Raw genomic sequence first — 24583 nt, forward strand, 5'->3', positions numbered from 1 at the left:
GCTCTTCTCACAAAAAGAGCGTGTGCACTTTAGACGCCGCTCTAGCACTCCAGAGAGATGAAGCACTCAAGACTGAAGGAGCACACTACGGAAATCTGTGGAAACTGATGGAGACTGAAAGGCTCAAGAGAGACCTCTTGTGGCTGCTACCAAAACACTAGCATTAGCGCTTTTTACACTCGTGTCATGATAACATGATTGCCATTATATTGATGGTTTTCATGTTTGGTTTTGCACTGAAATTATCTGAAATTTACCTGAGGAAATCTAAACTTATAAATAACGTTTATACTAAACACACTAGGAATCACTGAATGAATTCTACTTTAATGCTATGGGTTCTAGGAATCATAATTTGAAAGTGCATATACAACAGGACCTACAGCTCAGTTTCCATCTGTAAATTTATTGGGTCAGGCTTCTGGTCTCATCCGCATCCAAGTATTTTTATCTGTACAAAACAGCTCGTTTTGCTGCTTGATATTGCAAACTGGTGCGTCTTACCATATTATTTTAATGTATTATCCTAATTGTGAACACACTGGTTTGTAGTGCTAATGAACCAGAAGTCTCGCCCATGGGCTTACTTCCGTGTTGAAGAATGAGGTGGATAAGCCTCCAAAACAAGTTAGTAGGGTGAAGAATGAATATATTCTTCTTATAGCACACCTCAGACAGACTCTCAAGATTCATGAGCCTAGGATATGTTTCTACACCTACACAAAACCAATAGCACAGAGCTCCAACAGTAAAACAGCTATTTAGAAAAGCTGTCACAGGTGACCTTGTAAGTCATATATTGCATTTTGACATCCTAAAAAGTTACAAAAGCCTTTTGAGGAGCATAAAACAGGACTGTATATATATATATATATATATATATATAAAAAAAAAACATATTTCTGATCAAATAAATGCGGTCTTGGTGGGCAAAATATATTCTTTTGAACAGTAGTGTGCATTGCTGTGGCTTCCCTGAAAGGTGAAATGCACTTTCAGTCAGTGATTTAAATCACATTTAAGCCTGGCATGCCTGTTTAACATCTCAGGGTTGTGGGTTTGATAGCATTTCCTTACAGTACCACCAGCATGCAACAGAGAAACAAAATGCTTTATGATGCATCTGAGGAAAAACATTGAATCTGACAGCAGTAAACATTCATTCCAATTTACTTAATTATATATCTATTACAATTCTGCAGAATAATGTACAGTACTGACTTGTCAAATGCTTTATGACACATACAAGGACAAAAAAAAGAACCAGCAGTTCTTTCTTCAAGTACTCTACAGGGCATTCCCATAATAGAAATAAAAATATACAGTGAAATTATATAGAATCATGCTATAACTATGACAATACACCCAGTATTCAGATCATTAAGACCAAGCTTTTAGATTCCCATTTGTAAAACAATGATTTACAGCTGCTACATAGAAGGACTGTGGTAAAGCTTATGTATGTTTTCAGTGGAAATGTCAGTTTTACAAAATAATTGAAAATTGAGGCTCTATGTGAACCAACAGTCCATGATGACATTGCAGTCTTTTAAAACAAGGATTTAGAGGTCACTTCATTACGGAGGCTCGACTGTGCAAGTTTCCTTTAGCAGATTTATAAGGCTCCAGCTCACTTATCAGTGGTTTTGTTGTGGTTTGGTCGATTGTTCAGTGCAAGCTGCATTGCCCAGATGCTCAAAGGCCTCATATAAGCGAGAGAGCGGTAAATGCCTTTCTCACAGTATGCTTCAGGAGTCTGGAAAGCCATGCCCATTCGCTCCCATACAGCGCGATAACAGCCTTCCGCAGTGCGCATTCCCTCTTCTGTCATGCCCTGAGAAAAAAAAAAAAACAGCGAGATGTATTAGGAGTTAATTAAAGGAGTCATTTCATCTGGAACCTGGTGATATGATCTGAGGTTTGATTACCTCATGTATCATTGTGGCTGCTAATCCGTACACTACTCCCACCCACACTTCATCTGATTGGACACTGGAACGGTCAGGCACACCCTCTGGCCTCATCCCGTTCACCGCACCCATCTGCCCGCCTGCAAAGCTCATAACATTGAGGTCAAACACTGACTTCAATGCACTACAGATTTTCTCCTTGGGAAAAGCCTGCATAGAGAAATGGGTAGAAAATAATTCATGTTAGTTCCCATCCAGGACAGTCCAGGACTTTTCCTCTAGAAGACTGACCCCTTCTGGAGTGTAAGTGACCCATGTGAAAGTAATGTAACAGCATTTTATTTTAATTTGCAAATTTAAAGGTTCAAATCATTATCATTAGGTGTCTTACTAACAATGAACAATACACAAGTTCACTTCCAGAACAAAAATGTACAGATAATGTAGTGACCCCCTTGTCATCCAAGATGTTCATGTCTTTCTTTCTTCAGTCGTAAAGAAATTATGTTTTTTGAGGAAAATATTTCAGGATTTTTCTCCATATAATGGACTTCTATGGTGCCCCAAGTTCGAATTTCCAAAATGCATTTTAAATGCGGCTTCAAATGATCCCTAATGTGGTTGTAAACAATCCCAGCCGAGGAAGAATTGTCGTATCTAGCGAAACGATTGGTTATTTATTTTTTTATTTTTTTAAGTACAATTTATACACTTTTTAACATTAAAGCTCATCTTGTCTTGCTCAGCATGAACTCTGTTTTTTCCCGGTTCAAGACAGTTAGGGTATATCAAAAAAACTCCCATCTCATTTTCTCCCTCAATTGTCCTACATCGCTGTTTTACCTTTTTTGTTAAGGGTGATCTTCTTTGCATGTTCACTTTGTAAACACTGGGTCGGTACTTCTGCAGCGATGTAGGATGATTTTGAAATGATTTTTGAAAATAAGATGGGAGTTTTTCAACCTACCCTAACTGTCTTGAACCTGAAAAACAGAGTTTAGGCAGAGCAAGACAAGATGAGTGTTTGAAAAAATTTAAAAATAAAAATAACCAATCATTTCGCTAGATAAGACCCTTCTTCCTCGGCTGGGATTGTTTACAACCGCATTTAGAATCGTTTGAAGCCGCATTTTGGAAGTTCAAACTCTGGGCACCATAGAAGTTCACTATATGGCGAAAAATCCTGAAATGTTTTCCTCAAAAAACAATTTATTTATGACTGAAGAAAGAAAGACATAAATATCTTGGATGTCAAGGGGGTAAGTACATTTTCTGTAAAGTGAACTTCTCCTTTAATTTTAATATACATTTTTAAACCTTTCAATATGTAAAATGAGCACAAAGTTGTGCTGCAAGGATGCAATAAATTTCACACTTCATTAAGCAGCAAAAACCATTTCCAACTGTGATGATAATAATGAATGTTTCTTAAGCACCAAATCAGCATATTAAAATTATTTTTAAAGGATCATGGAGTAATGGCTGCTTATTCAGCTTGCAATTACAGGAATAAATTAAATTTTAAAATATATTAAAATAGAAAAAATATATTTGAAATATAATAAAATTTAGCATTATTACTGTTATACTGCATTTTTATTTTATCAAATAACTGAAGCCTTAGAAAACATAAGGGTCTCTTAAAAAAATCGTACCTAACTGTTAAACAGTAGTATAAAGTGTTGCTCATATTTAAATATAAATCTAAATGGTTGTGTGTTATTTTATGACACCTAATGCAATGATGTTAAGGCTCTGAACCGTATTTTAAAATGTTATAATTATTCCTTATGTTAATGAACCCATACAAAATCATTTTTAAATAACATTGAGTGGTAAAAATACAAACAAATGTTGATCATATTAAAACATAGTCTGTTTTAGGCAAACCACCTACAGCTTTCTCCACACTTTATTGGTTTTTACGCACCTGGACTTACAAATAGCCTTCGTCTGAGCGCAACAATACTTCCTTGTCTTCTGAGTTCCCTTTTATTGTTTGCTGCTCCACCCGTACTACTTTGGGTGAAGATGTCGTCCTTTAAAGAGATCAACCAACTGACTGACTGTAAAGCTACTACTTTCACCTGCAGTCTTGAAGATTCTCAGAACATTTTGTTCCCAAGAGACGAAACTAATGCTCTACAACCAGAGGACACTGAATTCTCTATAAAACGCTACAAACATCTTATGGAAAAAGAGATTCGCTATAATCTCCACGGTTCTACACTGAGTGAATACTGGAGAGCTAGCAGCATACCAGAAGGCTCCAACTATTGGCCGTGAAGACCCAGCCTTTTGCAAAAGATGGTGTGAGATCATGAACAAGGCATCTCTAGATCTTACTCTCTTGGTTATCGAGTTTACACAAAAACAGTTACTTAAGATTAAACAAGACATTGATGAGACTAAAATCTCCATTATTGATTCCCATGATGAGACTGTGTTCAAACAACAAACTGAGCTTCTTGAGAAGTCTTTGGTAAAATTCAAACGAGATTTACAACAAATCAAGATAAGAAAATTTCGCAGAGATGCAATGGATTACAGGGATAATCAAGTTTACACATGGCTAAATCAGACCAAAACAACCAGGCCACTTCGCAAAGTCCTTTTTGAAGATGGTGCCTCACTGACCTCAGCGTCTAGTGTCGAGAGTGATTTTTTAGGAGGACAGTCCTGCGACACCTACAGCCTTCAAAGTGTCACACGCCCACGCCTAAGAAGACGCGCCGAGGTCGACGAGGCAGTAAGATGAGGCAGCAAATCCACATCAATGGTGAGAAAGCAGAGCCGGAAAAAGATAACTTAATCTTCAACCTCACAGGCAACACCCAGATGAAGTAAGCATTTTAAATAAGGGTTTGAGTTTTGTCCCTAGGAAACCTGCTGATTCCTTTGTTACTAAAATAGAACTGTTTAAATTTTTTCGCAATCTGAGACTGAAAACTTACTACAAGGACACTACAACTACCTCTTCTCAGATCTACAACAAACAGGAGCAAGGTCAATTTAAACCTGCAAGTACTTTTTGCCCTCCCATCTTTAATCCCGCATTGGATACTTTCTGTAGACTTGTAGAACGTGATGTTGAGCAGCTTTTTAGCAAACCTCATCCTAAAAATTGCATGAATAATTTGACATTTTCAGAAAGACAGGCCCTTGACAAACTTTGCAAAGACAAAAACATTGTGGTGAAGCCAGCTGATAAGGGAGGTGGTCTAGTAATTATGCCCAAAACCACGATCAGGAGGTTCTAAGACAATTACAAGATCTGACCTATTACAGAGCTTTGCCCACTGATCCTACTAGTAGATTTCAAAAGGAAATAGAACTATTCCTCCAGCAAGCTCACTCTTCTTCCCTTATCTCTGAACGAGAATTCTAATATTTGTTCAATCGTACCCCAACTAGACCAGCTTTCTATATTTTCCCTAAGGTCCATAAAAATCTATCTCATCCACCAGGTCGCCCAATTGTTGCAGGTAATAATAGTCTTACTGAACCTCTTTATAATTTTGTAGACTTCATTATTAGGCCTTTGACACTTTTCTCCCGAGTTGCCTCAAGGACACATCTGACTTTCTTAAATGTCTGTCTCAGATCGGTCATCTAGGTCAGGGTGTTTTGCTTGCTACTATGGATGTAACCTCTTTATATACAAACATTCCTCATACTGATGGTTTGTCTGCCCTGAATTATTTTCTTGATCTTCGGACTAATGATGATGGTCTACCTACTAAATTAATTGTAGATATGTGTTGTTTGAACATCAATATTACCTTCAGATCAGTGGCACAGCTATGGGTTCCACTATGGCCCCTGACTATGCCAATTTATATCTTGTTTTTTTGGAAGAACAGTGTGTTCAATAACAATCCTTTTTTGGAGAAGATAATATTGTTCAAGAGATACATTGTGATTTTCCATGGCTCATTATCTGAATTTGAATTGTTTGTCTTATACATGAATTGCTTAAGACCTTCCATTAAGGGAAGACAGCGAGTGCCACTAGTGTGAACTTTTTAGATACCTGTATTTCTGTTATTGATGGACATATAGTCTCTTCTTTATATAGGAAAGACACAGAGAAAAATAGCTTACTTCATGCCACAAGTGCTCACCCAACATCTCTGAAACGTGGTCTGCCTTTCAGTCAGTTCACCAGATTACATCGTATCTGCTCTGACAAAAATGACTTTGAGGTAAAAGCAAGACTTCTATACAGAGATTTTAACTCCAGGGGATATCCCAACAGTTGGCTTGATACAGCACTAAACAAAGTACGTGCCTCTGGTACACATTCGGCTAATTTGGTTTCCAAACAAAATGAGAACCGCTGCATTCTAAAACTGACCTATAGTCCTTTGAGCAGAGACATTAGAAACATTGTTAATTCTCATTGGCATTTAATTAAAAGTGATTACCAACTGAAGGGACTTTTTCAAAATTTGCCTCTTTGTGTCTTTTCTAGAAGTTCAAATCTTAGAGATAGGCTGGTCCATGCTGATATTGCCATGCCTCCTTCTAGTACTCTCTCCAATGCCCAGGGTAATTTTCCATGCAAAAGTTGCACTTCCTGCTCACATTACCTTAAACTCCAGTCTTTCACACATCCGCACACACGTAAGATATATCAAATCAAGCAATTAATTACATGTAAATCTACTCACGTGGTGTACATTTTGATTTGCCCTTGCCCATCGTGTATGTAGGAAAAACTATCAGGGCTTTACGAACGAGAATTTTGGAACATTTGAGTGCAACTAGGAGATGTGATGAAACTTCATCTGTTTCCCAACATTTTCAATCAGCTAAGCATGCCATTTCTGATCTGAAATTTCTGGGCATTGAAAGAGTTTTTCCTAAAAGGAGAGGTGGTGATTTAGATAAAAAAACTGCTACAGAGAGAATCTTTTTGGATTTTTGAACTTAACAGTCTTTTATAAAGGGATGAATGAAGAGATAAATTACTCATGTTTTTTGTAAGCATTTTATTCCTCTTTTTTAGGCCCCGTTTACACGAAGGGAAGACGCAGATATTTCCCTGCGTTTTGGCCTCTCATTTACAGGAAAACCCCTTTTTTTATCACAGAAAACGATTATTTCTAAAATCTCCGGCCATAGCGGATAAATTTTGAAAACGATATATTTATAATCATGTGACGCATTTTGTACAAATAGTTGTCTATGTTTACCCCAGTAACTGTGTCTGTGCTATTCACTGTCACACTGCTGCTAAAGAGATTTACCTTGTACACTCTTCAAATTACAGTCCTAAATTGATGACAGAAAATTTACTCACAGTTGCTGTCCTGCAAAACATGACGACAACTGCTTTTCAGATAAAATATGAATGAGCGCGATATAGACGCCTCAGTGGATACTTCCGTAAATTATCCCGCCAGAAGAATTGTGTGAAAACTTATTACGTCTGTATAATTTGAGGCTTTACGCATGCGCAGTAAGGCGAATTTGATGTTTTCCTACGTTTCAGTGTGGATGAGAAACTTTTGGAAAACGCTTGGAAACGCTAGTGTAGACAGAGAGCGTTTTAAAATGAAAACTCCGTTTTCAAATGTATCCGGATTAATGTAAACGTAGCCTTAGAGATAAACATTGTTAACTTTTTTATAAAAAGAATTGTGTTTCTACCTGTTCTCTGGGTTTGGGCAGAAGCCCCTCCCACTGCACCTGTTATCTGTCTTCTGATTACCTATTGAGTATTAATTGATTGCATGTCTGGTGTTGACTCATTATGAGCATTGAGCTGGATGGCTGAAACGTCTGCTCTTGCTCTATTGAAATTATTGATTCTTTTTGTTAAAGACTTTGTCTAGTTTTTTCAGAGTGCGAACCACCTACAGCTTCCTAAAACATGCTTGTAAAATGTTTTTCAGACTGACCTGGTAGTCATCGTCCCCAAGTCCAGACGCCCTGAGAAACCACTGGCCTGCACACTGGTCTGACATTACACTGTTAGACAGGCTTCGTCCACTGCTGTCGTAATTGTAGTATTTGCCTATTAGAGAAAAATAATGACATTTCACAGGGGGGAAAAATTCATGCATTAAATTGAATGTTGTTGTTGATTTTCTTAAAAGGCACTGTGTATGCTTACACTCACCATTCCACAGAAGTTTGTCAAAGGCTGCACTTCCTCGCTCCAAAATATCTCTGTAGCGTTGATAAACAGACTCACAGTTCAGCACACGTGCCATTTTACACATCATGCACACTGACGCCAGCCACAGACCTCCACAGTATGCACTGGAAGACCAGAAACATAGGAATGTTGTTATTTAAGATTTTAAACTTATTCCATGATACAAGATATTAATATACAAAAAAAAAGTGTATATTCTGAGAAATGTAAAAATACATATATTTTTCATTTTCAGAAAAAATAAATAAAATAAAATAAATCCTTACCTGGGTCCTGTCACCTTCCATCCATCATAAGTCTGGTCTGCATAGCCAGAATTTTCTATCAGGCCATCACCATCCTTATCAAATTTCAACTCAGTTTCCATAACTGTCTAAATAAGCCAGAACATCAGATATTTGAGTAATGCGTCTTGACAAATCCCTTTACATTTGCATATACAAAGGATATAATTCTACACAAAACACATCACAGATACACTCACCTGGCATATGGGCCACATGTCCTTCAGATACTGCTCATCCTGGGTCAGGTAATAGTCTCGGTACACCTGCAGCACAAACTTCAAGTTCAGATCCTTCCAGTCAGCTGTATCGTGGATCAAGTATGCATTGGCACGAACCCATGGCTCATCATCTGTTTGAAATCAAAGAACAGATTTTATTAACCTATGAACAGAATGAAGTGAATCGTTTTGAAAAACAAAGAGACATGGTAGCTACAATTAGACCATTCAAATGTGTTTCTCATAACTCTTTCTCTCTTTTTCAAATGAGACGTGTGACTTCATGGTATCCCATTATGCACAACTCACCAGGGTCTCCAATGTCATGAGGTACAACACCCCGGGTCTTGACTGGTGAGTATCTGCCATTCATAAGATTTAACCTCTCTGTAGGGTCATGCTGAACGACACTACCAGCTAAATAGAAATGAACAACAGAATGAGAAAATGACACAAAATAAAATTTAAATACTCTCTGCAATATTGAAATGGAAGCTTAGCTCACCAATATCATACTGAATACTCAGAGCCAGCTTGGGCCAGAGCATGATGAGAGCGAATGAAGCGTAGAAGTGCACGTCATATGTGTTATACATCCTGTACTCCTGACCTGGAGCGAGAGGCAGAGTTTAATTTTCACCTTAATTTCAACTTTGATTTAATTGAAGTAAAAAACTAAAATGATTAAAATTCATTTCAGTATTTCAAATAAAGCTGAAATTAAGTCAAATAAAAATATTAGATGAAAATTTAAAAATAAAAAATATTTGAAAACTTGTAGCAGAAGTACCAAAATGACTAAATGTAAAATAAAATAAATTAAAGCTGTAAAGAAATCATAAAAATGAACAAAACATAAAAAATAAATTAACAAAAGCTAATTCAAAACATTAATGAACACAAAAAGTTTGGGATTATATTTAAAATAAGTCTCTTATGCTCATTAAGGCTGTATTTATTTGATCAAATATACAGAAAAAAAATGTAATGTGAAGTATTATTGCAAGTTATGATATTGGTTTTCTATTTTAATATACTTTAAAATATAATTTATTTCTGTGACGCAGCACTGAATTTTCATCAGCCATTATTTCAGTATTCAGTGTCACACGATCCTTCAGAAATCATACTAATGTCGGCGCCGTTGCACTTCGGGCATCCCGTGTTCGAATCCCGACTCGAGGACCTTTCCCGATCCCGCCCCCCATCTCTCTCCCACTTCGCTTCCTGTCATGCCTGATCTGTCCTATCATAATAAAGGCAAAAATGCCAAAAAATAAATCTAATATGCTGATCTATTGGTAATGTTGGAAACAATTGTGCTGATTAATATTTTTTGGAACCTTTTTTCTTTGATTCTTTGATGAATAAAAAGCTAAAAAGATCAGCATTTTATCAAAAAAGATATCAATATGTCTTTATCACTTTTGATCTATTCAACACATCCTTGCTGAATAAAAGTAATAATTTCTTTAAAAAAAAAAAATGTATTGAAAATGTACTGTCCCCAAACTTTGAATAGTTGTGTAATTGTAAACTTCTATTTTATATAAACACTGTTCTTTTTAAATTTTATTTATCAAAGACTCCTGAAAACATTATCACAGGTCCCACAAAATATTAAGAAGCAGAACTGCTTCCAACATTGATAATACATCAGCATATTTGAATGATTTTTTTGAAGGATCATGTGACACTTAAGACTGGAGTAATGATACTGAAAAATCAGTTTTGCTTCACAGGAATAAATTATATTTGAAAGTATATTAAAATAGAAAGCTTTTTTAAATTGCAATAATATTTCACCTTTCATTTTCTGTATTTTTGATCAAATAAATACAGCCTTGATGAGCATAAAAAACTTTAAAAATCTTACTAATGCCAAATTTTTGAACGGAAGCGTAAATAATACTAAAACTGATTACCACTTAGCAGCAACAGATTTCCTCACAGCAATGCTAGTTATTATTTTGTTATCATAGTTTTTTGCATACATAATAATTATATACCCAAATCAAATGTTATAAATCTGTTCTAAACAAATCTTGCATTTAGTTTGCATGTTATGTTTATGTTGAATGTTACAGCCCTACTTGCTTACCCTCTAGGTAAGCGAATCGGCCATACTCCTTGACAAGTTCAGGCTGGGCTTGAAGCCCCCCATCCTCAGGACGAAGCCCACCGCTGATATCAGCATCCTCTGGCAGCTCCACCCAGACGGTTCCACCATCCACAACGAAGTACAGCTCATTAAACAGAGCTGACTTATACCAAGGTGGAAGAGTCCTAAAATAACATAGCATTTAAGTCTACTGTTAGGGAAACACATGAAATAGTTACTGAAATAAATTAAGTGAACATTTATTTCATATAATATTTAGTAATATTTTTTAAAAACAGAAAATGTAGTTGTAGCAGAAAATGTCCAATGACGAGGCTGTCAGTAAATCTTTAAAAACTGACACAAAGAATTTTGCCAAGATGGCAATGGCTCTTGCCAACACCCCTAATCTCAAAATGGCCAAATACCAACAGATTAATCAGCCGAGCAATTGAAAAGAATAGCTGCCTTATGTTGAAACAATAGGTGGACACCTAGAATTAGTATGTTGCATGTGACTGGGCCAATACCACTCCAAACACACACAACTCATTCTGTATTTAGAGCACTCAACAGTAAAGAGGACTGTTGAAACCAAGTGAGTAATATGCGCAAAATGACGTATAAGGGCTACACTTATCTATGACTCTTCTGTTCGTTTAAATAAGTAGTCAAATCAATTTACAGAAAGGACGACTGCTTGCTTGCACATAGTCTTTTGGACGAATAACAGTTACACAAATCAGCCACAGACAACTTGATTAGCCGACAGGACAGGCTGTCGTGCCCCCAAGCTTGATATTTTTCATGGGAAAATGACATTTCTTTTTACCCGTCCTGTAGAATTGGCCTCTGCCACTCATCAATGCTCTCCTCCCATTTACTGTAGTGTGTGAGCACGTAATGAGACAAAGATGGGGCGGCATCTCCTTTGCTGCCATAATAACGTGTGTATCTCCTGAAACAAACACCACACAAACAGTTATTATTTCATAGCATCAAAGGGTATTATTTCATCAGAAACAAAATGAAGCATATTTCTAGGACCATTAAGATCTTCATATAACAATTAAGCACATTTCCCTCAATTCCGATTAATGTGATGCAATAAAGTCTCATTCTCATTAACGTAATGCAAACTAAAATAACGACATTTTTAATTTGTAGTATTTATGCATCATTGTCTCCTGGATTCTCTGAGATTGCTGCATGCTATAATATGAACATGTGAGGAGCACAAACTGTGGCCCTTCAGGATTTTCCTGATGTGTGCTGCTGAACATTATGACTGTTGACAAATCCCTTCCTTTCATGCAGCTTGTAAATAGTACTTCTTTTCATACACAGCCACACCACTTCCTTTTAAAAAATCCCATGAAATAGCTTTAAAGCACTGCTTCCTATTGAAACAGAAAGTATGGCAATTGTTTGTCTCTTTTTTAAGCCTTTAGTTATTTCATAATTAATATTTATCTCAGTTAAGAGAACAACTGATTTAATAATGCATGTACCTGTTAACAGTCATTTCTGTCAACATTTGGGACTATAAAGGGACATAGACTATTGTTCAAAACTTACGAGTCCAAAAATGTTGTTCATGTTTTTGAAAGAAGTCAGTTATGCTGCACTTGAAATTGTAATGTTGTGAAATACTATTACAATTTTCTGTTTTAATACATTTTAAAATGTAATGTATTCCAATGATGGCAAAATTGAATTTTCAGCATCATTACTCCAGTCTTCAGTGTCACATGATCATTCTAATATGCTTGGTGACTTGGTGCTCATGAAGCATATTACTATCAATGTTGAAAACCATTGCGCTAGTTAATGTTTTTGTAGAATTATTCTTTGCTGAATAAAAGTATTCATTTCTTACTTACTTATTTAATTTATTTGTTACTTACTCCAAATGGTAGTGTTTACTCACCAAGCCCACATTTTTAAATATTTTTTACTATTTAAAATAACTGCTTTCTATTTGAATATATTTTAAAATGTAATTTATTCCTGTGATTTCAAAGCTGAATTTTAGCATCGTTACTCCAGTCACATGATCCTTCAGAAATCATTCTAATTTTTTCAGGTTTCAAAGAACAGCATTTATCTAAAAAAGAAATCTTTTCTAACATTATAACTGTCTTTATCATCACTTTTGATCAATTTTAAAGCATCCTTGCTAAATAAAAGTATTAATTTCTATCATCCCCCCTACAAAAAAAAAATACTGACTCCAAACTTTTGAATATTTGAATTTTTAAATATTGTTAATAATAATAAATCCACATAAATTTAATTAGATTTTAAAATATATTCAAATGGGAAGCAGTTATTTTAAATAGTAAAAATATTTAAAAGAATTACTCTATTTTGGATCAAATAAATGCAGGCTTGGTGAGCAGAAGAGACTTCTTTAAAAAAAAAACATTTAAAAAACACTTTTGACTGATAGTGTATCTATATAAAAAAGACACAAAAACATTTTACCCACCTATTTTACACACATATTAAAGAAAAACAAATACTACTGTAACCTGATCCATAATGTGTACAAAGAGAATGAAAGAAAGACTAGAGAATAGATAATATAACAAATAAAGGCCTGGAGCATATTATGTATCACTATACAGTGGAGATGTCAAAAAATGGCATCAATGATATTTTTTTAATCATTAAAATATTTATGCATCATGGTCTAATTCATCTGGGTTCACTGACCTGAAACAAATATTCCCTGCACAACTTATCATGCTGTTCGCATTAATTATTTACTTTCTTTGAGAACAGGCCAAAAAATTGATGATTCATGTTGCTCTACACAGATTTTTGTCCAATCAAATGCTATTTAGAGTAAGGATGTCCCTCCCACTAACAACCAACCAGCAAGTATCTCCGTGAAAGGAAAGAGTTTGTCCTATTCTGTATATACACATACCTGATATATATTCTCTCTCTGGAGCCAAATGTGATGTTAGGCATATCCCAGGCCAAACTGAACTCCACACTGTTGTGACTGTTAGCAGGCACAGAGCAGCTCACAGCCAGGGCCGCCGCCACTTCTTCCCCTTTCTGTGTGGGTGGGCTGGAGTCCTTAGGCGAGTCGAGACGTCCATCAGTCATGAGGTCACTCCACAGAGCACTACAAGTTCCCTTCGGGCTAAACGCCGTCTGGTGACTAATCTCTTGGCCAGACTAAAATAAAATGAAACTTTAAATAAAGAGAGGAACAACAACAGCTCTGTCTCAAAACCTAGTGAGGGATAATTCACTCAAAAAATGTAAATTCTGTCATTACTTACTCACCCTTAAGTCATTTCAAACCTGTATGACATTCTTTCTTCAGTGGAACATAAAAAATAATCTGAAGAATGTTTTAGCCATTTTTGTCCATAAAATGTAAGTCAGTAAGGTCCTAAAGCAACATCTTTTGTGTTCCACAGACAAAAGAAATCCATTTTGGATCTTTAATCAACAGTTTAACCTGTCTTTAAAGTTTTGTGTCTCAATAAAATATTTGAGAAGCACTTATACGCTTTATATGGTATTAGCTGAGTCTTTGCATAGTTTATTGTGGTGAACCAAAGCAATCGATCACCCTTATACTGCTCTCATTTGCACAGAGAAACAGGAGCTTACACAGCATATTGGTGTGATGGTGAAACCTGTTTTGCAGAGTGGTTTTGTCTGTGCACTCCTGCAGGACTCGCAAAATCGCTAGCCCGACGTCCCGGGGCTATTGTATTTTCCAGTCGGGCTACAAAATATTTCACCGGCACTGCCCGACGGGCTATCATAAAGTAGAGGGCTCCTGCAGGTCCTTAAACTCCTCAATTTAGTTGTATCAAATTTAAGGCCATAAAACATTTTAAATATGTTAAATAGTATAAGAAAAGTCTTAATTATAATTTAGGAGGTCTTTCATTTGGGGACGGAAAAACGAGAATGGCGATAGGGCTGGATTAAACTTCAAAAGGCAATGATGTCATTGAATAAATATGCGCACTGCACGTTTCAAAGTCAAAACGCGGCACAGATGTCTTTATATGAAGTGAACCGACTGTCCTCAGAAACGTGTCGTTGGCATTTTCATTTCATGCCTGATAAAACAACGTTAATGCTGCTTTGTGTACAGCCGTTACTAGGGAAACCGTAGTATTTCAGCGCTCCTAAAGCATCCCCTCGTGACAGAGAATGAATTTTTATTTCCACATTTTCTTCAGCTGTTTCTGGTTAAATTATTGCAATTATTGACCCATGTTTTTATGCAGCAAACACATGGAGTTGTAAATGTGAAGGAAGTTAATGTGCCTTCTAAAATACTAAACAATTAAGACAGTAATATTTATGTTTTAAATAAATATAATAAATGATATACTCGATTTATAAATTGCCTTGAATTGATATTTAAAAATTCTGCAGATACACCAAATAGTGAAATAAAATTCCTTCCTTGATATTTGTTTATATTTGTGTATTGAAAACATTTTTGATTAAGTTTAGACTCCTATCTGATTTTTTATGTTTTAAAAAATGTAGTCTTTTTTTATTTGGGCTAGTTAAATGAATTTTCGGGCTACCAAAATCTGAAGAGTACCTGCCCGAAGGGCTACCAGAGATTTTGAAATTTTGCAAGCCCTGACTCATTAGTTAGACAAATTAGTTGTTTTCATGCATTTAGTACAGGCAAACCCACTGCTTCTAAATTTACACAGGTGCATTACCTTTTCTCTTGCAGCTATGCACAGAGTGTAAGGGTTGACAGGCGTCTGGTGATGTAGTAACACCCCAGACACAGATTCTCCGTCTTTTTCAAGGTGAAATGGTTCGTTCCAGTGGCCCCCACTCTTATCGTCTTTATGGCCTGACCCATTAACCATTGTGAACATGATGGACACATCAAGTGCGTAGTCATTCTTATTCTCAATGTCCCACACAAACACAGCCACAGGAAGACTGGAGTCCTGATAAAAAGAAAAATATTTTTTTTGAAACTGCAATATTGGTATATGTACAGTTGAGGTCAAAGGTTTACATACGCTTGATTCTTAATACTGTGGGGTTTTTTTTGGCTAAGTGATAACTGTGTAGTGATTGGTGTTTCGGCTTTTCCAACAATTACTATGATTTTGAGATTCATCAAAAGGAAAACTGAGGGACTCATATGCAACTATTACTGAAGTTTCAAATGCTCACTGGTGCTCCAAAAGGAAACACAATGCATTAAAAGCCAGGGTTGAAAACTTTTGAACAGAATTAATTAAATTTTTCTTATTTTGCCTAAATATCATATTTTTTTTCATTTAGTACTGCCCTTCAGAAACTACAGAAGATACTTACATGTTTCCCAGAAGACAAAATAAGTAAAATTTATCCTGATCTTCAAATTCAAAAAGTTTTCACTCCCCGGCTCTTAATGCATGTTTTTTCTTCTGAAGCATCAGTGAGCATTTGAACATTCTGTAATAGTTGTATTTGAGGCGCTCTGTTGTCCTCAGTTGTGAAACGATGGATCTCAAAATCATACAGTCATTGTTGAAAACAATCATGTTAAGCCCACCCACAAGTTTTCTCTTAATGCATGTTTTTTCTTCTGAAGCATCAGTGAGCATTTGAACATTCTGTAATAGTTGTATTTGAGGCGCTCTGTTGTCCTCAGTTGTGAAACGATGGATCTCAAAATCATACAGTCATTGTTGGAAAAGGTTAGCCTGGCAAGCCAGACCCACATAAATGTAGGTTCTGGGCACTCTCCATAGACAGGGCTCAACCGGAGGGGTGGGATAAACGGTTGTCTTTCAAACTCCTCTCCACGCAATAGGATAGCGCTACAACCAATCAGAGACTTAGTCTGTCAGGTGACGTAGTCAGAGCGACGGAGATTTCTAACGAAAATCAGTGCACTGTGCAGTCTGTCAGCCAAATAATAGACATAGATGGGCACTAAACCTTTAAAAGTAAACAAAAACATGCACAGACAAATCCAAATTACACCCTGCTCTGATGTAGTATACGCAAACACCGGAAGGGGAAATCGGTGAAAAAGTCCAGGATGAGTTTGCGCAAGCAAACGTAATCTTTTAGCTTTAAATGGGTTTGAACAACCAGGATAAGCGCAAGTAATTACCATTTTGAATAGCCGCTATATCCACAATCTCTGTGCACTGTGTGAACAATGAGTGTCCTATACACGCCACAGATCGCTTCCGGTGTTTGCGTATTCTACACCACAGCGCGTTCACATGTAACGAGCTCCTGCTCAGGACAGATGGACGTGGCTGTGTATCCAAAGTAAAAAATTATATAAATACTGTTCAGTTTTCCACGCGTAATTCACAGAACCAGGAATTCATGTCTGACGGAACTTATGGTCGCAGGTCAGTCGTCATCATGTTAAGCCCGCCCACCGACTCGTGATTGGCCCGGTACATCTTGGATTTTTCGGAATTTTAAGTGAATTGAGAGTAACTAGACTGACCTTGGAAGCAAATGTAATTTGCTGCCGCTAGGGGCGCGTCTAGATTCTAGGCTAGGAAAAGGTTCAAATACACAAAAATGCTGAAAAAACAAAGAATTTGTGTGACCTGAAGGATTTTTCTGAAGATCATTCAGGTAACAACAGTATTAAGAATCAAGTGTATGTAAACTTTTGAACAGGGTCATTTTTAACTATTATTTTCACTTGTGAACTATTTGTAAATGTCATATGTGAAATATCTTACTCAGGTCAGAACTAAATAAAAAGAAAATAACATTATAACAATATTTTGGTAAAATAATTAATACTTTTCAGATTCTGCCAGGTGTGTGTAAACTTTTGACTTCAACTGTATAAACAGTAATATTCTGAAATATTATTATTTAAAATAACTGTTTTAATATATCTCCACAGACATGTTTTAATATATTTCAAAATGTAATTTGCAAAGTTGAATTTTGAGCAGAAAACTTTACAAGTTACACTTATCAGTGTTAAACAGCAATGCATCCATTTTTGTGGAAAAGTGTCATACAACATAAATTATTTACAAATAAAAGCAACAGTGTGCTTTAAATATCAAACACATTCTAAACAGCTTTTCACCTTGTAGTCGTGAGGAATGACAGGCGACACCTGCCTGCAGGTGAGAGTGACATTCTGCCCAGGCAGGTGATAGACGGTCCAGGCTCGTGGGTACAGAGCATGGTAAAAGGCGTATTCACCACAGTAACCCCAGTTCCAACCCTGAAGAGTTGGGGGTCGCTCCGTAGACAACACCTGCTGGTATACTGTCTGACCTCCCCTGCGTAGACATACTGTAAACTAAGAGATAGAGAGGGTTAAAATAGATTTCAACTAGGTGTAAGGGAGACTGAACACCTGCATATATAACAACACACATAACTGTGTTATGCATAGCAACAGACTAAATGTGTCACTAATTTGTCAAAGTGAGTCATAGAGATACTAATCATTACCGTTCAAATGTTTGGGGTTGTAAGATTTTCTAAATGGTTTTGAAAGAAGTCTTACCAAAGCTACATTTATTTGATCAACAAATACAGTAAAACTGTGATATTCTGAAATATTATTACAATTTAAAATAACTGTTTTCTATTTTAAAATATATTTTTGAAGTGTAATTTATTCCTATGATGGCAAAGCTGAATTACAATATTTGTAATAATCTAGTGGCATAAGGAGTCTGACAACAGTCAGTGCTCCACACAGAGATCTGATCCCACCATCATCCAGTCTGTCTGGAATGACATGAAGAAACAGAACAAACTGAGACAAACTAAATCCAGAAGAACTGTGGCAATGTCTCCAAGATGCTTCTAGAAACCTACCTGCAAAGCTACAGTACTGTTAAAAGTTTTAGGCACTTGTGTAAAAATGTTGTAAAATGAAGGTGCGGTCAAAAATAATGTAATGAATAGATTTTATTTATCAATTAACTTCTATTAACTAAATTAAATCTACATTTAATGTGACCATCCTTTGCGTTTAAAGCAGATTTTGCCCTAGGTGCACTTGGAGACGTTAGTCTGTCTCAGTTTGTTCTGTTTCTTCATGTCATTCCAGACAGACTGGATGATGATGAGATCGGATCTCTGTGTGGAGCACTGACTGTTGTCAGACTCCTTGTGCAAACAAAAATCTCACTTTATTACATTATCACAATAATGACAAAATGAATGTTTGGAAATGTAAACTGATATTTCCTATTGACACACTACAGCAAAAGATAGAAATAACTGAATTAAAACCATTTTTAGCTGGTGAAAATACTAGTGTTCTAATAATTTTGGACGCCACTGTATTTCAAAAAACAAATCTTACTGAGCCCTAATTTGTTGAACAATAGTGTGGATTTTTTTAGCTGTTTTATTGGATCACACCAGTTCTTTACCTGGTTAGCAATAACGGTTTTGTAGTGGTACATTCCAGGATTTAGTTGCCACCTGCAGAAATCGCCCCTCCATCCACGTGTGATACTGCCTCCACCAATGCCACCGAGAGGAGCACCTGAACAAAACATATCCTCATTTGCAACAGGTCATTTTAAAAGTTCTGTTGTTGCTTTGATGTTTCTATTTGTCTTTGCGCTTACCATAAATTTGTTTCAGTGGTAAAGCCCGAAACATATCAATAAAAGGAGCCTTCTTCTCAACCTGGGTCTTTTTGTACCACCATCTCAGATACCTGCTCAGAAAAGGCAAGAAAGAATTCACTAAACTGACCTCCCTCTCGGTCACAGGTACAGACTTGAACTGGTACTGTTGAACAGTAAAAATGGGTAACAGAGTTTGTTCAGTGTATTGGTTATGCATCTTTGTGCAAAAATCATACTTTGACTTCTTAAAGAGGTCATGAACTGCCTTTTTTATTATTTTGTACTGTTCCATCTTACTGACATCCACTTATAATGTAATCAAGATTTTCACAAAACCATCCTAGTTTAGAAGTAAAAGGCTATTCTTTCCTGTTTTGACCCCGACATCAGAACAACACTCTGTTTGAATAGATGTGACGGATTGTATACTCGGAAGTAAACTCACTGCTATGACTAGGGCTGTCGCGGTTAAGGAATTTCCCTTGCGGTAATTTTGAGTGGCTCAGTAGCGCGGTATGCGGTATTACCGCCATATAATTGTGTGTAGGCTGTTACAATGTAAGGTCATATTCAGAAATCAATAAACCGAAACCAAATCGCGTTGATATATGAAGTGAAGTAAACAGTACTTACATAGAAACCTAGCCAGAAAGAAATGCAAATTTTGAAGAAAAATGTCAGACATACTTAGAGGCTTTGCATCTGAAATCTTCGTGTATATAACAGCGCGCACCCTCGAGTCTGACTGGACAAGAGACTTTCTGTCAGTATTTCACCTGCGTGTTTTAGGCGAGCTGTCAGTCAGTGCAGTTTCATTTTACGCCACAAGATGGAGGCAATAGACTATCTTTGAGTAAGTCTTTAATCCGTTCATTCAACTATACGTTCAAAAACGCTTATTTATTCAAATAGAGACGTAATGAAACACGATGTTAAAATCATTTCAACTTTAATCGCCACTTTTAAAGGCTCAGCTGACCAGCAGAGCATCGATGTTAAGACAGAGATTTCCCTTTCCTTGGACATGACAAGCTAGTTTCACATACATACCTGACTCGGTCTGAAAGACAGACGCAGGTAATCGCACAAGCTCAGTCGATCTCTCTCTCATTCGCTGTCTGTTAAGGCTTGTTAAGTGCATATCTACTAAGCCTCATAATAAACACATTATGTTATCATTACTAACTTATTACTAATTTAATATTCAGCGCACAGGCATTAAGTGAGAAGGGCAAATCCTTAGGAAAAAAGAAAACAGGCAAATATCGCGGTTGCTGCGGTTGTTGCGTTCCTCTGCGGTTATGCACGTCAATAGCGCGGCATTGCGATATTGCGGTTAACGCGACAGCCCTAGCTATGACTGACTAACAGTTGTGTATGTTTGACAGCCTACATCCTTCATAGATGGACGCTGCTGTGATTGAAGTTAAAAACTCAAAAATACTAAGCAGATATCAAACAATCTGTAATAACAGACAAAGCAATAGTGACTATGTAATAAAAACAGTAACTCACACGTGTGTGCTGCGACAATACTGTTGGATCCAATAAAGTCTTCTGCAAAAATGGTGTTTAGCCACAATATTATGTCATGAAGTGTCACATTATACAACCTGTCGTTTAGGCAGATTGGCTTTAATATAAGATGTTTTTAGATTAACAAGAAAGTTTTAAGTTCTGAAACTTACAGGATGTTGTTAAAGTACAATGACCTCTTATATGTCAAAAGATCAAGGGAATTTTCATTTCTCAGTTCATGACCCCTTTAAATTGGACTTTATAGCTTCCCAACAACGTTACTTCTAATAATGAACCTCTCTTTCAAACCACTCCATCCAACTCATTCTTCTCTGTCTCATTCATTCTCCAGCTATAATGCACACGCAGCTGTTTTCAGTCTTGTTGCACTCAGCACAAGAGCGCCTAGAAACAGAGACTACTTCACACACACATAAAAGGGCAGATAGCATTATGGGATAGGTTGAAAAAGCAGGGAACTGTCTCTGCTCTAGATAAAATCACCTTTTTATACTGAAGTTTTTCCCAATCAAAAGCTCTTCTATCACACATTTATCTGAAATGTTCAACTTATTTCTCTCCAGAATTGGAGATTATTTACAGTCAAACCAAAAATTATTCAGACACCAGATATAATTTTTGATATTTTTGTACTAGCGGGTGCAGGACACTATAGTTCATTTACGTAAGTGAGGACAGCAAAATAAAGTAAACTGTGACATATTATTCCCAAAAATTCTACATACAGTGAACTACCAGTAAAATTAATACAAATTTGGGACCAAAACTTATTCAGACACTTTGACCTGACCATGTTTTGCTCAAGTGTTTTTTCTTTAATTGCTAATACAACCTTTTTACACCACAGACTGAACAAAATTTAGCATTGCTTGGTAATTGCTCAACAAAGTATTGATAGTTGTGTAAATATTGTCATACTAACAGCTGTCTGAATTTTTGGTTGAATGTAATCCATTACATACCTTTCTATCAAAGTTAACTGAGATTATCAAGATAAATTTGTTCTGACACAGTTTAACTCTTACGTTCTTATCATATTTTATTACCATTTTCTAAACTATAGTGAATAAACTGTGATAATGTGAGAAATGTTAAAGGTGTCTGAATAAATTTTGATTTGACTGTAATTATTTATTTGTTTATGTTTGTTAACTGAACTGGATTTTTGTCCACTGAACTGGACATTGTTATGGGTCAATCACTTGGCAAGTTTATGTCATATCATAATCACTTGGCAAGTTTATGTCATATTAAAGGAAAATTAATAAAACAATTCTTACAAAAATAGTATCTTTTTCACATAAAAAAAACTGCAACGTTTACCTACTATGGAGGGTTTCAATTCATGATTGCATATGATTATCGTAGATGGTAGTTATAGCTCTAGCTCATGCTAGCAAGTAATCAATCAAGCGTGGTGAAGGTTGGGCAGCATGAATACAGTACTCACATACACATCAGAGAACTGAATGTGTAAATGGGAACGTACAATAAAGGTTTATAAAGCTCATAACCACTTTGTGTCAATCATTACCGTGACATAAAACAGCACAGGGTCAATATTGACAGATATCGACACTGATTAACCAACCTTAGAGGAAATTCCATACAGCTGTATTGTGATTTTGGAGACAAATTAACAGTTCATTAACAACAACAAAATCCAGAATCTAAACCCAAGCCAACACCTATAGAGCTTATAGGTTTATAGCAGGAACATCCAATGGTCCATTCATTGAAATTCATTTGAAATTAGTTATATTGTAACAGTCTAACTAGTTAGAGAGGAAAAACAGCCCCACCTGATCCAGGTAAATACACTGGCTGCACAAGGGCACAACTCGCCTACAGGTGACCCATTAATAATCCGTTTGCTCAGATTTCTGGTTGAACTAGTATGTGAGATGCAGTAAACACAATAAACCGTTCTCTTTATGAAGATATCATCAGTAACCACAAAACACTGGTTGACTAAATAAAGTCACTAAAAACCACGCAGAAGGGTTTAGCAGAAGAAGGGAATGAAAACATGTCCGTCTGTGGTCAAAATATAACCACCGAACAATATTTCCTCTTCACGTTTCAACCATACATATTGTTAGAGTAAAAGGCCATTGAGATGAGTATAAAGGTCTATTTCTGTAGCTTTTGACATGAACGTATTATATTCTTTTGGTACTTGTGTTTGCTGTAGATGAAGTAAGAACAAATAAATGAATGACCAAGTAAATCTGTTAAACATACCTGACTCCTAAAGAAACGTGCTCGATCATGTTGGCCAACGAGACATCTTTGGCTTGAAATGGTTTCCGCTTCTCTTTGAATTCATGTGCCAGACATATCCGCCAGCCATCCTTGGGGACACCAAATCCAGTTTCTGTAGACACATACCGGCTCATCAGCTCAGCCAGAGACGTGCTGTCATTTAAATCCATAGTGTGGAGTTGTTGGATCACCAGTCCAATACGAAACTGTAAAAATCAACTCCCTAAATTCTCTGAAAAAAAGCAAAATTGATACAAGTGTTAATGCATAGGATATTTCCTTTGTTTAAAGGCCAAAGTGACTGATCACCTTAATGACACATGGTTTGAAAAATTGACTTCTTGCCTACTGTGTTGTGCAAGTAAGAGTTGAGATCACATGTTTGATCTGCATGCATAGGCAGGTAATCTACATTCGGACGCAAAGTTCACCTGTCACCAGGGTGACAGAAGACAGGGTTGGGTTGCCAGAAACAACCACTGGCTGGAAAAGTAACCTGATCCTTTTCTTTTTAATTAAATAACAATAGCTTGCCCTTTCATTCATTCCACCTCTGCTCCAAACAAATCTAACCTATCATTTGTCTGTATGGTAGAATTCACCTGGCCAAATAAACAAAATATCTGTACATCCCCAGCTGGTCCCACATAAAGAGGTCTTCACATTGTTGATTCTACTTAACATATCTACTCTTACTGAAATAATAATAATAAATAAAATAAACAACTATAATAATAATAATATATTAAATAAAATATATACATACATAAATATATAAATGCAGCACCATTACAGAATCATGCTTCGACAAGAAATATATAATTCAATAATGTCCACTATGCTTTTGCACCCTTTCTCATCGCCACGTTCTAAACTTTTGGCTACTTATATGTCATATTTGCTTTTAGGTTGTCCATGCATAATGAATGTTCTTTCTCACTGTTATTGTTTCATCCACGCTATCAAACATAGGAATGTAAATCTCTCTTACCCTTGCCTCCAACACCACCCTGGGGTCTGCGTGTCAGCGGCGAGATGCACTTGTTTTGACGCTCGTCAGCATGACTATGTCAGTAGAGCCATCCGGTGTCCCTATGGCTCCTGTTCTACCTTGTTGCGGTTGGATCTTGGGAAAAATTTTCAAGTGAACAGCAAAAACTAAGTTGTACAGACGAAAGCATGTATGTAGTATTTATAAGCTTCCTTTAAGTAAAAAACACATTTTCTGATTCAGAACAGCACGTCGCGATATCCTAATGAACACCTGGTCAAAGCCAGAGATCAATTTCCCACTAATACAGCAGTACAGTAGGGCCTTATGTTGGCTTATACCATTGAGCTCACTCTCGGGGAGGTAACGTACAATCGAGTGTCGTCACTTCAGTATTTTCCAAAGAAGCACAAACCTTTTTTGAATGTCTGTTTTCTCTTATAAGCCAACATTTGTCAATTTAAACTTTTAAATAGTACATTTTCCTTAACTATTTTCTTTTGAAGAAACCG

At 36.4% G+C, this 24583-nt stretch overlaps 1 protein-coding gene across 1 annotated transcript; it reads right to left on the reverse strand.

The window, feature by feature from the left end:
* Window positions 1–1093: 1093 nt before the first annotated feature.
* Window positions 1094–24388, reverse strand: gba2 (glucosidase, beta (bile acid) 2). The gene is made up of 17 exons (XM_073837203.1): window positions 24072–24388; window positions 23060–23312; window positions 19274–19365; window positions 19073–19188; window positions 17764–17982; window positions 15404–15643; window positions 13618–13874; window positions 11515–11640; window positions 10683–10867; window positions 9087–9191; window positions 8891–8998; window positions 8561–8712; window positions 8343–8449; window positions 8038–8180; window positions 7817–7932; window positions 1929–2120; window positions 1094–1834 (listed from the first exon to the last, which is right to left on the reverse strand). Exons 2-17 carry the CDS (start codon window positions 23248–23250, stop codon window positions 1631–1633), a joined length of 2553 nt encoding a protein of 850 aa, XP_073693304.1. The 5' UTR covers window positions 23251–23312; window positions 24072–24388; the 3' UTR covers window positions 1094–1630.
* Window positions 24389–24583: the final 195 nt, after the last annotated feature.

Source organism: Garra rufa, chromosome 3 (genome assembly GCF_049309525.1).
Source record: "Garra rufa chromosome 3, GarRuf1.0, whole genome shotgun sequence".
NCBI classification, from domain to species: domain Eukaryota; kingdom Metazoa; phylum Chordata; class Actinopteri; order Cypriniformes; family Cyprinidae; genus Garra; species Garra rufa.

What these genes read in the sequence shown, in the direction of transcription:
- gba2 (XM_073837203.1), bottom strand. Translation starts at nt 23,250, where the DNA reads ATGGATTTAAATGACAGCACGTCTCTGGCTGAGCTGATGAGCCGGTAT. An exon ending in ACATGTGGCCCATATGCCAG is followed by an intron (nt 8,450 to 8,560) that starts GTGAGTGTATCT and finishes TGGCTTATTTAG; the next exon opens with ACAGTTATGGAAACTGAGTT. An exon ending in TTGGGGACGATGACTACCAG is followed by an intron (nt 2,121 to 7,816) that starts GTCAGTCTGAAA and finishes TTCTCTATGCAG; the next exon opens with GCTTTTCCCAAGGAGAAAAT.